Below are 11,550 nucleotides of genomic sequence, written 5' to 3'. Positions count from 1 at the left end.
CTCTAAATTCAGGCCCTCTTATAAGTGTGCTGATGGTAATTTTGGAAATGATTGCTCCGTTAATTAAATTTGAAGACTTATAGTAGCTTTGATGTCTGCTGTGTGGGCATTGATTGACAGCTGTGGTTGGTTCACCTGCTGCTCTCCCTGGCTCCAGGACTCGCACTGAGTTGGACTATTGTCACAATATTTAACTAAGTTTAATGTTACTTGATTATGTTAGCACAATTCAGCTGAAGTAGCCAACCTTAGCCCAAGCAAGCTAGTGTTCACTTTGGTCTGAGAGGGGGTGAGTTTCCAGAGCTTGAAAGGCAACATTCCACAGTCCTTTATTTGAAAGGTCCTGGATCCAAATGTAAAAGATGGTGCAAACCATAAACTGCAACTCTGGGCTTCAAACTGGTTCCAATGAAACCAACAGGTGAAGTCACACCTTGCTAGGTCCATCTTTACATATAGACTGTGGCTGCAGCTAAAGATGACACTTTGTAGAAAATTTAGTCCTAAAGAACTTAACCCTCCTGTTGTCCTCGGGTCAATTTTGATTGTCTGTGAATCTGTTCAGTTGCAGATTCCAGATCAGATTTGGATGAATTAAAGTACAGCAACATGTTTTGTTCTCAACTGCAAAATTCTGAATTTGCTATAACTCTGATTCAAGCCTCACTGGCTTCTTCCCCAACCACCACTGAGGCTCATGGGTATCGTAGTACTTGCCATCTGCCATGCCAAACTGTAGGCAAAAACATATGTTTTCAAATGGAATGCTTTTGGAAAATGGTCTACAACACTGTAAAGTATTCACAGTTTGTGTTTAAAGTGCAAAAAGTGTTAGTGTTCTTTAAAAGCATGTGGGAAACCCCAAGTACAAAATACCAGTAACCTGAAAGGAAAATAGCGAATTTCATCACACAAAGACAAATATGTATACAAGTTAATGTTCAACAGTGTTTCCAGAGAACAGAGTTTCAAAACCCCTGAATTTTTTACTGCTGAGAACAGCTAAAATGAGTCAGAGATAATGGTGGTCAATGTGACTTTTTTCTTACCGTAGGTCAATGATTCAGAATTAAATGTAAACATTATTTCATAACAAATCAAACTGAACAGGAAACCAGATTTTTAACTAAATATTTAACTAAACACAAGTTTATCACACACTGAGATTGAATTTGCTTTTGACAGTATCACAAATCTCTGAATACACATTTAGACTTTAGACTCAGTCCTGCTTGAATCTGCAACTGATCAAAGGTTCAGTATGATTTAAAGACAAATAAATGAAGACACAACAGAGTTTCCAAAACTATCAGAACATTCCAGTAGTCTACACCTCCCTGATCAATTGAAGAGTCGGAGTCATACGTCTTACTTTGTGGCTGATCGAGTCATGTGCAAGCGCTATAGTTATACGAGTGTTTAGCGTCAGAGCAGTCCAAGCTGGCTGGAGGTCAGATGGGATATGGAGTACTTTTAATGCCACAAATGCACTGGATGGGCATATTTTTAGATGTGTAATGAATTATTTTATATTGGGAGACAGGTCCAGGTTAGGCTGGAAAAACTATAGCCAAAAGATGGCAAGATTCCTAGTTTGCAGTCTTTTGTTCAAATTTATAATTTTGGTCTTCATTAGCATCAGGTAACATCAGAAAATAAAAACTATGACATTGTGTTGATGAAATGTAAATGCTTATTAAGTTTGTGTTGATGTATAGTCTGAACTAAATTATCCAACAGACTGTGACATACTAAGACATTGTCCAGTGCATTTTTGGCATAAATATGAATTAATACAAAGAAAAGAAGGAAGGAAGAAGCTATTTGTGTCCTTGAGTGTATAAATTCAACTACCAAAAATTAAAAATTATGGCTTTCAAAAATGTATTGCACACATATCACACATACTTTAAGACAATATATTTTTATCATACAGTATATTGCAGCTATAATAAACATGAATACATAATGCACACAGCATTTCCTGCTGTGTGCATTATGTATTCATGTTTATTATAGCTCATGTTTTTGCCCACCCACACCAGTGTTTCTCCAAATCTATGAGGCTATTTTACTTTATTTTAGGTAGATGTTTGCAGTCTCATCAAATGAGATTGCAAACATCTACCTCACTTCTAAAATAAAGTAAAATGATAACAAAGGCAAATATGAGAATAAATTCTGAAAAGACATGTATTGTCAGTTACAGTTTGCGATAATTTAACACACTGTTCTCTTATGTTTGTCACATGAACACATTATAGCTGACTACAGTTTAGTAGCTAAAACAAGAGGCTAGCTAATGGTTTAATTTGATGTGAACAAACAATTTTGTTCAGGTGAGTTTAATAGTTAGTTTGAAAAGTGGTACAGGTTAGCTAATGGTAAGCTAAGAGTTTTGTTCAGTTTAGCTAATGCTCAGTTTGTTTCAGGTTAGCTAACAATTAAATTTTGTGGCTAATATAGTTGAAATTCAGGTTAGCTCATGGTCTCTTTTCATTTTAGATTAGAGGTTGAGACAGTTTGGTACCAAGATAATTAATGGTTCAGTTTGCATCCAAAACAATTTAAATAACTGTTTGACATGTAACATCTCTTGGCCGAGTTTAAATATAGCTCAGCTCAGTTTGTTTCAGTTTATCTAACATTTCAGTTTTAAAATGGTTTGGATTCAGTTTATAGCTCATGGTTCTGCTTAGTGTTTAGAACAAATTGGTTCAGGTCTAAAACAAATTAGACCTGATTAGACCAAATTCAGGTCTAAAGCAAATTTGCATCTAAAACGGTTTGATTCAAGTTAGCTAACAGTTCAGCTAATCAGCTACAGCTATATGGATTTAAGTGAGCTCATGGCTCTTAGAGGGACTGCAAGAAACTGGACTGAAGCTTACATTTCAGTTTAGTGACTAAAACCTCTTGAGTTCTGGTTAGCTTTTTTTTTTTAATCCGTGCTTTCTTTGAATCATTTTCTGCTTTTCTCCCACTGTTCAAACATAGTGCTCATTTCATAAAATTATCTGAAACCTGGCTAGCAAGAATAAACACTTAGCAGTCTTTTGTCCCTTGACTGTATAATATATATGTATATAATATTATATTATATTGCTGAAACTGGAATGATGTATTTTTAAAGCAACTATCCAGAGAACTATTTTTTTGTCCTTAACAACATTTCCCCAGCAGCATAACCTTTATCTTTGTTTTGTCTTGCAGAGGCACAAATGCCAGATTAATACCTTAAACTACGTGAATTGCACTACATGAACAGGACAACTAACCATCTGATGCTTCTTTTGTGCATATTATAAATCCAATATATTTATTATAAACACAAGACTGAAGAATTTAGAAATAAAGGCTTATGACTCACTGACACACGAAGAGGCACATAAACAGACACAGTAAACAGTGATAATGAAAGAAAAATGCCAAATCACTCAAAATGAACAGTTATTCTATTTTCATTTTATTGCACCACGTTGGTCACCATCTCTAACCGTAAAGCCTGTAATATTGGGTCACATCGCTTCCTGCTATAAAGCACATACAGTAATGTCTCATATTTCAAAAAAAAAAGATTAAACATATTGAAGAATAACATGCAATTCAAATCCTATAGAAAACCTTTATAAGAACTATAGTTTAAACACAGAGAGACACACCGAGGCACTGACATGAGCAACTGAATGAAACACACAAACCGAAACCTTCCAGGAAGAAATGTTGTGACAGTGAATGGTGACCATTTTAAAGGAGTGTACCAAGATTTCAGATAATATTTATCTGTTTAACTAGTAAATGATGAAAAACTACACCAAAAACATCCATCATTGGCTCGGACTATCCTAACACATGAGAACTATGATAGAAGGCAGCGTTTGCTTTACCTACCACACAATATGACTGACTGTAGGAGTCATGCTAATTATTATTTATTAATCAATGACATCGATAAAGAAACTGATTTATCCATTTGGGTTTAACGGGTATTTCCAGAATCTTTAAAGACACTTAATATGTTTTAAAAATTCAAACCACTTAACAATAGATTTTTAATACGTTTCCTGAATGGTGAATCCAAATAAAGATGCTAGCCAAAAATCAAAGAACCTTCATCGATTGATTTGTACATGATGAACCGTTTAAAAAGTTTTATTATCAGTTATATTAGTCTATATCTATGTTAGATTCCTTTATTTTATTTTTTATATTTTCTAGGGTTGTACAAAAAGAGTTTCCGGCTACCATCTTTGTTTGGATTAGGAAATACTTTCTTACTGCAACTTGGGAAACGGGCCAAAAATCTTTAATGTGTATATTTTTTTTATTTTAGATGGACAGATGAGTCTTTAAGGATTCTGGAAATACCTTTAAAACAGCGGCAAGAACTGCTAACATTTAGTTAACATTTTGCTAACACGATGCTTAACATTAGTTCTGTGAAGAGCTAATGCTAACAAATGCTAACATGATAATAATAATGCCAACATTTTAGAATAATGCCAACATTTTAGAATATGCTATTATAGATGATAGTAGGAACAATCTTTTAGCATAACAGGCAACATGCTAACGCCATAGCGTTGCCATGCACCAGCGGTGCAATAATAAAACAGCATACGCTATAGGTGGTTAATGTTTTATTGCACATGAAGATACATGGAGGATTTTAGTGTCTGTTCTCATCATAAGAGGTAACTATTTAATTGTTTACTAAGCCAAATTTTGTTCTTCCTGAAACAAAACCTCGTTTATAACTAGCAACATTAGCCGAAAACTCCTCCGGCAGTTTACTAGCATTAGCGGTTCGCTATTTTTAGATAACTTGACTTTAAGATAGCGTGCACTGGTCTATTGTAAAACTATTATTTACCGTATCAATGACTGTTACAAGACAAACCTGAATATTTACTGTACTTGGCCAATGAAGTTGTTCCTTCAGATCACACAAAGACACAAAGACCCTAACACTTTGTAGGCACTAATAAAATCCACACACGAAGAAAAGAGACATACAGCAAGACACACATATAATTTGGTCTTTTGGTTGATACATTCATTATAAGGAGAAGGCTTATTGTTACAGCCGCCACATTTGCCCCAAGTCTACTGGAAAAGTGCGTCCTTCACCCGAATGCTTAAAAATGGAAGCAAAGATTTAAATAAGTTGACTCTGCAGCTGTTTTTTGCTTGACTGAATGATCAAATCATTGGTATACTCTTTTATCCAACGTATTTAGCTTAATATTTAGTGTAACAGTGTTTTACAGGTAAGCTGATTTGCCTTTGAGATTGTGGGTTTTGGAGTTGAACGTTTTCATCTATCTACACCCCAAACCCGCCAAGCCTTTTAGTTTGACACACATTAAATCTTCATTGTGGTAATATATCATATACATTATAGCAAACAGTATCAAACAACATGAAGCCGAATGAGAAAATTATGGTCTTAAGAATCATCAGAAATGTTTTGTTTGTATTACTGGAGGTGATTGGAGATCCTAGATTGTGCTTCTTTTTTATATAAGTACATGAATAGATACCAAAACTGCTCTTTATGTGTGCTGTTGAGCTACATAATTCATATAACAGAATACTACTTAATATAACAAAAGATAAATAACAAGCTATCTTCCTTGGCTTGTTTGTTTATAGCCAAAGCCATATCTCTACAACAGTAAGCTAGCAGTAAGTTAGCAGCTGAAAACAGAGTGACAGTATCAGGATGAATCTACAGCCTTCAGTCTTTTATGTATTTCGTCAACAGAAGGTTGAGTAAACGTGAACAAATGCGGTTTTCTCAGAGGCAGAGCTGCTCTGTGTGAAGAAGTAATCTCTTATAGGACAGAAAGTTGATGCTAATGCTTCCATTTTAATCTTATTTCATTTCAACCTGCATTTGTTGATTTTTTTTGGCCACTTGGGGGCAGCAGAGCAAGCTGAATATCTTACCTTATTATCACCTTGTTAGCAAATTAAATGAATTATTAATATATAATAATTTACTTTATTCACATATCCAGCAGACACAGAGCTGATCATCCCACTGGAGTGGTGTTTGTGTCCACCTGTTAAATGTAAGTCCAATATTCACCCTTCTTTCAGCTCTGGTTTGGTCTCCCACCAACCCCTGAGAAAAATATCTGGCTATTTAGCTGCTAAGTGTTCCATATGTTCACCAGCTAGTCGCTATGAGAGAGTTTGAAGGCCGGAAAACCCTTGTTACCATAAACATATTGATTACTGCAGCTTTAGAGCAGCTATAATGTATATTTTTTAATAACAAAAATGTCTGATCTATAACAGTGTGTAACGTAATAAAGGTTGTGGCTCGTAGTGATGAACCTACAGAGAATTATCAGAGACTCTGCAGCTCCTCTCGGCTTTACGGAGCTTTATAGTGAGTTTCAGCTCATTGATTATCTGTCCGGCTGCAACTTTTACTGTTCTGCTTCACTCTCAGCGTCTCATAGCGTCATTTTCAGAGAAAAAAGCTGTAAAAAGCTGCTGTACACTACCTGCTCAGCACCAAACAGACACAGTTAGCTGTAGACTAGCTGGTGAACATAGTGGAGCATTTAGCAGCTAAAGAGCCAGATATTTCCCTCAGGAGTTGGTAGAGAGTAAAAACAGAGCTAAAAGAGAGTGAATATTGGACTTACATTCACCAGGTGGACAGAAACACGACTCTAAACGAATGATAATGTTTCTCCATAACTGCTGGATGTGGAAATAAGTTCAACATATCAACTTAAAAGCTGATGATAGTTCAGAGTTGTGTTCATTATTTGTTTCTGCTGAAAACAAGTGGACAAATAAATCAATTATTGCAGGTTTAATTGAAATTTAAAAAAAAACCCCAGCTCTGCCTCTGAGAGAGAACTACAGATAAAACTACAAACATGGACACACATTGAGCAACAGAATGACTGAGAAGTTGATTGACTTAATAACAGCAAAAATTCTTTTTATATTGCTGCTAAATGTGTGCGTTTACAGCTGTTTTGAGTGTTTCTCTTTTTAATGTGCATATTGCCCAGTACGTGCAAGCTTGGAATGAGTGTACCGTGTTTTGTATGTGTGTGTGTGTGTGTTTGTGTTTAAGCCACGGTTGGTGACAAGGCTGTGTTTGTGTGTGCACAGACACGTTTGTGTACTACGTGTACATGTGGCGTGCACGTTATTATTAAGAAATCAAAAAAGGCAAAGTAAAGAAAAATATAAAGCGTATGTATATACTGTGTGTTTGAACACACTGCTCTCCCTGCTGTTAACATGAATATACTCATCAGAGTTTAATCAGTACACGTTGCAACATCAGTATTCATGATTCTATCCTACATATATATATATATATTTTTTTTTTTTCTTTTGGAAGCAAACATTATACCATGAGTTGTTAGTTTAAGACCAGGATGTGTTAGTAGTAGGTAATAGGTGTCAGTTTTGCAAACAGTAAAGATTAGATTTTAGTATGGAAGCTTTTTGATGTCAGATTACAGCAATGAATCATTTCGTCTAATTATTAAAACTCCTCGAATAACAAATTACCACAACAAATACCGAGAATCCAACCATCAAATAATAAATATCCATATCTAATAATAAAAAGCCGGTCGCTACAAATAGAAACGTCAAACAACGAATGGCCATCGATCAAATAATGAATACAGAGGTAGAATAATAAAAAGTTAGTCGTTACTACAAGACGAAGCCCATAAAAATAACTTCCACACGTATTAAATACAACCACATTCTTTATTATCTTAAGGTCTATGTTGCAATTTCATTATTTGACGTCGGCCTTCATTATTTATTGCTGCCACATTCGTCGGATATTTATTGTCTGATGTTGAATTTCACATTTACTTGCTTTGAATACTCATTGTTTGATGATGCAGACGTTCATCATTTGTTGTGGTTGTTGTTCTTTTTTGAAGAGTTTTAATCATTAGATGTGATGATTTATTGCTGTAATCCAACAGTAAAAGTAAAAATATAGTAAAATTGCGACATCTAGTGGTGAAAGCTGGACATAGAGCTTAAAATAAACCAGGATGGACTTGAATTTAACTTAATTTCTTACTTTTTAGACTTATTTGATGACTCACTTTTTATTATTTAACCTTTCTATTCATTATTTGATGGGTGGCTGGTTAGCAGCTTTTCATTAATTGCAACCGTTATTGTTAATTGATCAACTTTTCATTATTATATATTAATATTTATCATTTGATGGTTGAATTTGACATGTATTTGCTTTAAGTATTCATTATTTGACGATGTACACCTTCATGATTTGTTGTGGTAATTTGTTATTTAGAGTTTTAATCATTAGATGTGATCCAAGATCAAAAAGCTTCTATATTTTTGGGCCTTTTCAGACGGAGAATCGCACTGCAAGAGGTGAAACGAGGCGACCGACTGCAATCAAAGTTTGGAAAACTGATTGATTTCTCCAAATGTCTTGTCTTGGTGTTCCAAGCTGCGTTTTTTTTTTTCAAAGGGTTAAACCTTATCTAACTTAATCTTTATATCAGAAAATTGCAGCTGCTTCCCAGTACTTTCTCACTCTACCTGAACACAAGAAGTTGCCAAAAATTGTCAAAATCGTTTCTCCTATGCAAGATCTCCGAGTGAACAAGCCCCTAGACTGAGACTGTCCTCATACTGACAATAAAGGAGCCGTTGTGATCTATTGGTTTGCTGATTGAATTGACATAATTGACATTTGGCATCAATTGAACCATGACACCCAGCTGCTAATGGGAAGCCCGTGGTTGTTTAAGAAGAGGTACAAGTTTAAATAATCTCATCTGTCAACACTATTGCAAAAATAAATAAGGAAAAAGGAAATAAAATAAAAGGTTGCTCGGCTAAACTGAAAAAGAAAGTCCAGATGGGAGTGTGATCTCAGAACCCCAACAATCTTCAATCATCAGGGAATCCCTGGACTCGGATCGTACACTGTTGTTTCCAGCTGCAGTTTTTTGAGTTGTTTCGACTATTATGGGGTGCCTGCAGGTGATCCTTTGAGGCTGTTGAGGGCCGCGTGGATCCTGAAGTGCAGTCTGGACTCCATGGAGTAATCCTTGTAGTTTGTCCTAATGAAAAACACAAGAAATCGTTCAGAATTTTGTGATTACTATGCTTCCCATTTCCTCTCACACATGTTAAGCTTTAACATGAGCTGTGAAAGCACTTGGTATAGGTAGAAATGGCCCTTTCTAATAAAAATGTTATAAAATATGAGTGGTATGATGGCCTGACTTTGTACATTTCATTCCTTTCAGTGCACTTCAAGACCTCCAAGAAAACCTGAGGCTATTTGGAGACTTGTAGTTATGTGTGTAAATTTCCCCCTTAGTGAAATACCAGAGATACAGATACCAATAGTATCTGTATCTCTGGTATTTCACTATCTATAGTGAAATACCAGAGATACATTCCACAGCAGAAACAGCTACTAGTAGCACAGGTAATCAGACACGTTGAAGAGGTTTACAGCAATATGTGAATGTACAGTACACAGATGTGAATAAAGCTGTTCTGAGATGTGTACACTTCTGTAGAGGTGTAAAGGGGTCGCTGAAAGGTACTGTAAATAATTCATAAATAATATATAGACATATATTATATGACACAGAATAACGTAAAGGTATATATGTATATATATATATATATATACACACATTTGTGTTTAATGGTATATTCAAGTATGTAAATGTATTTAGTGGTACATAATAGTGTAAAGAGGTCAAAGTATATAAGAGTGTATAAACATATATGAAGGTATATAGAGATGTATACATGTATAAAAAGGTATATAAAAGGTATATGAAGGTATATAGAGATATTTAAATGTATATGAAGGTATATAGAGATGTTTAAATGTATATGAAAGTATATGGAAGTGTATACAGGTATAAAAAGGTATATAAAAGGTGTATAAAGGTATATAAAAGTAAATGAAGGTATATAGAGGTGTATAAATGTATATGAAGGTATATAGAGGTGTATAAATGTATATGAAGGTATATAGAGGTGTATAAATGTATATGAAGGTATATAAAGGTGTATAAATGTATATGAAGGTATTAACATACATAGATTAGTATATTAAGTATATTTTGAGGTACAATTTATAGAGCGGTATAAAGACAACTTACTTGGCATTTTCGATGTATGTAGTGGCCTTGGTGAGGTCTCCCTGTTGTTTATACAGCAGACCCAACTCATACAGTGTGAAAGGAATCAAGTAGTGATCGTATTTTATACGACTTTCACTGAAAGTAAACACACACAGAGGTATATTATCTAATCTGTGTCACACTTTGAGAGGGTAAACAGCCACACTGAGTGCCTGGACCTGTTTGTCTGCAAGTGTTTGCGTGTTAATGAGTTACCTGGACAGGACCTGTGTGAAGCAGAGCTCAGCCTGCAGTAACCTGCCCAGGTGTTTTAGACAGAGTCCCTTCAACATCTGGACCAGACAGCTGTCATCTGGATGAAACTCTGACGGGTCTGAGACAGAGAGAGACATAAGATATGTTGTTTAGTTGGATCATAGCAACAGCACAGGAAAAGAAACCGGTTAATTCTGTGTACTGAAGGGTTAAATCTTAGAATCTACATCTAACAAATAACACATAAAGATAAAGTTGATGCTTTCTATAATAATGTAGAATGACACATTTGGTTTCGTTGGTAGATAACGGGCATTTGCAGCTTTACTAAAAAGAAAATTGTTCTTTATCTGCATTATCTTTGACTTTTGTTCAGTTGCAGAATTTTATTGGGAGAATATTAAAACTAAATCAAGGCATTACAAGATTATTTATTTATTTCACAAAGCATTCGCTGCTGCTCGTAAAGTTTACTGGAGTGAACAGTCACTGACACCGTTTAGGGAGCTTTTAGGGAAATAAAAAGTGTAAATTGCACACTCGCTAACATTGTTTTCTTCTCTTTTTCACATGTTTTCCTGTACCTTTTTTTTCAGCAAGCTATTTTTTTTCCTACTCAGCGTTTTTAGGCAGTTGAAAGAAAACATTTTTGTTGGCCATCTTAGATTTCACAAGCAGGTAACAGCAGTAGTACTAGTAGTGAACATTGTTATTTAAACATTGTTATTTTTTTACACTTAATTGTCATTAATTAAATTCATTGAGTCTATATTGGGTACATAACCCCCATTTCATCATGTCTGAACTGTTATAGGTGTGATATTGTGACCTCTTATGAGCAAAATGTATAATACTGCTAATACTGTTGAACAAAATAAATGAATAAAGCATAAATAATAACAATAGTGAATAAATAAAGATGTGTTCTTAAAACAGCAGCGATTAATGCATCAGAAAAGACAAGAGATATACTGTATGTGTACTTATACACACATACTTATACATGCACATAAATCTCCGTGAACATGCATATTGTAACATATAATTACATTAATACACATCCACTGACACATTAATATATCTATATTTGGGCTTCAGTGTCTTGTAATGACTTTTAAAAGAACTTACTCTCAATATTCTGAGT

General features: G+C 34.8%; 1 protein-coding gene across 1 annotated transcript in view; it reads right to left on the bottom strand.

Moving 5' to 3' along the window:
- Nucleotides 1-3,445: 3,445 nt before the first annotated feature.
- Nucleotides 3,446-11,550, bottom strand: part of LOC137174079 (tetratricopeptide repeat protein 39B) — a 30,968-nt gene continuing 22,863 nt past the window's right edge. Inside the window, exons 17-19 of the mRNA XM_067579127.1 lie at nt 10,407-10,524; nt 10,170-10,286; nt 3,446-9,104 (exon numbers count right to left, since the gene is read on the bottom strand). Coding sequence (XP_067435228.1) covers nt 9,008-9,104; nt 10,170-10,286; nt 10,407-10,524 — 332 coding nt within the window. The 3' untranslated portion in view covers nt 3,446-9,007. The remainder of the gene's footprint in view (nt 9,105-10,169; nt 10,287-10,406; nt 10,525-11,550) is intronic.

The sequence above is a fragment of the Thunnus thynnus genome, chromosome 22, assembly GCF_963924715.1.
Source record: "Thunnus thynnus chromosome 22, fThuThy2.1, whole genome shotgun sequence".
Classification (NCBI taxonomy): Eukaryota; Metazoa; Chordata; class Actinopteri; order Scombriformes; family Scombridae; genus Thunnus; species Thunnus thynnus.
The sequence above is the reverse complement of the archived record's forward strand: the minus strand, read 5'-3'. Positions and strand labels throughout refer to the sequence as shown.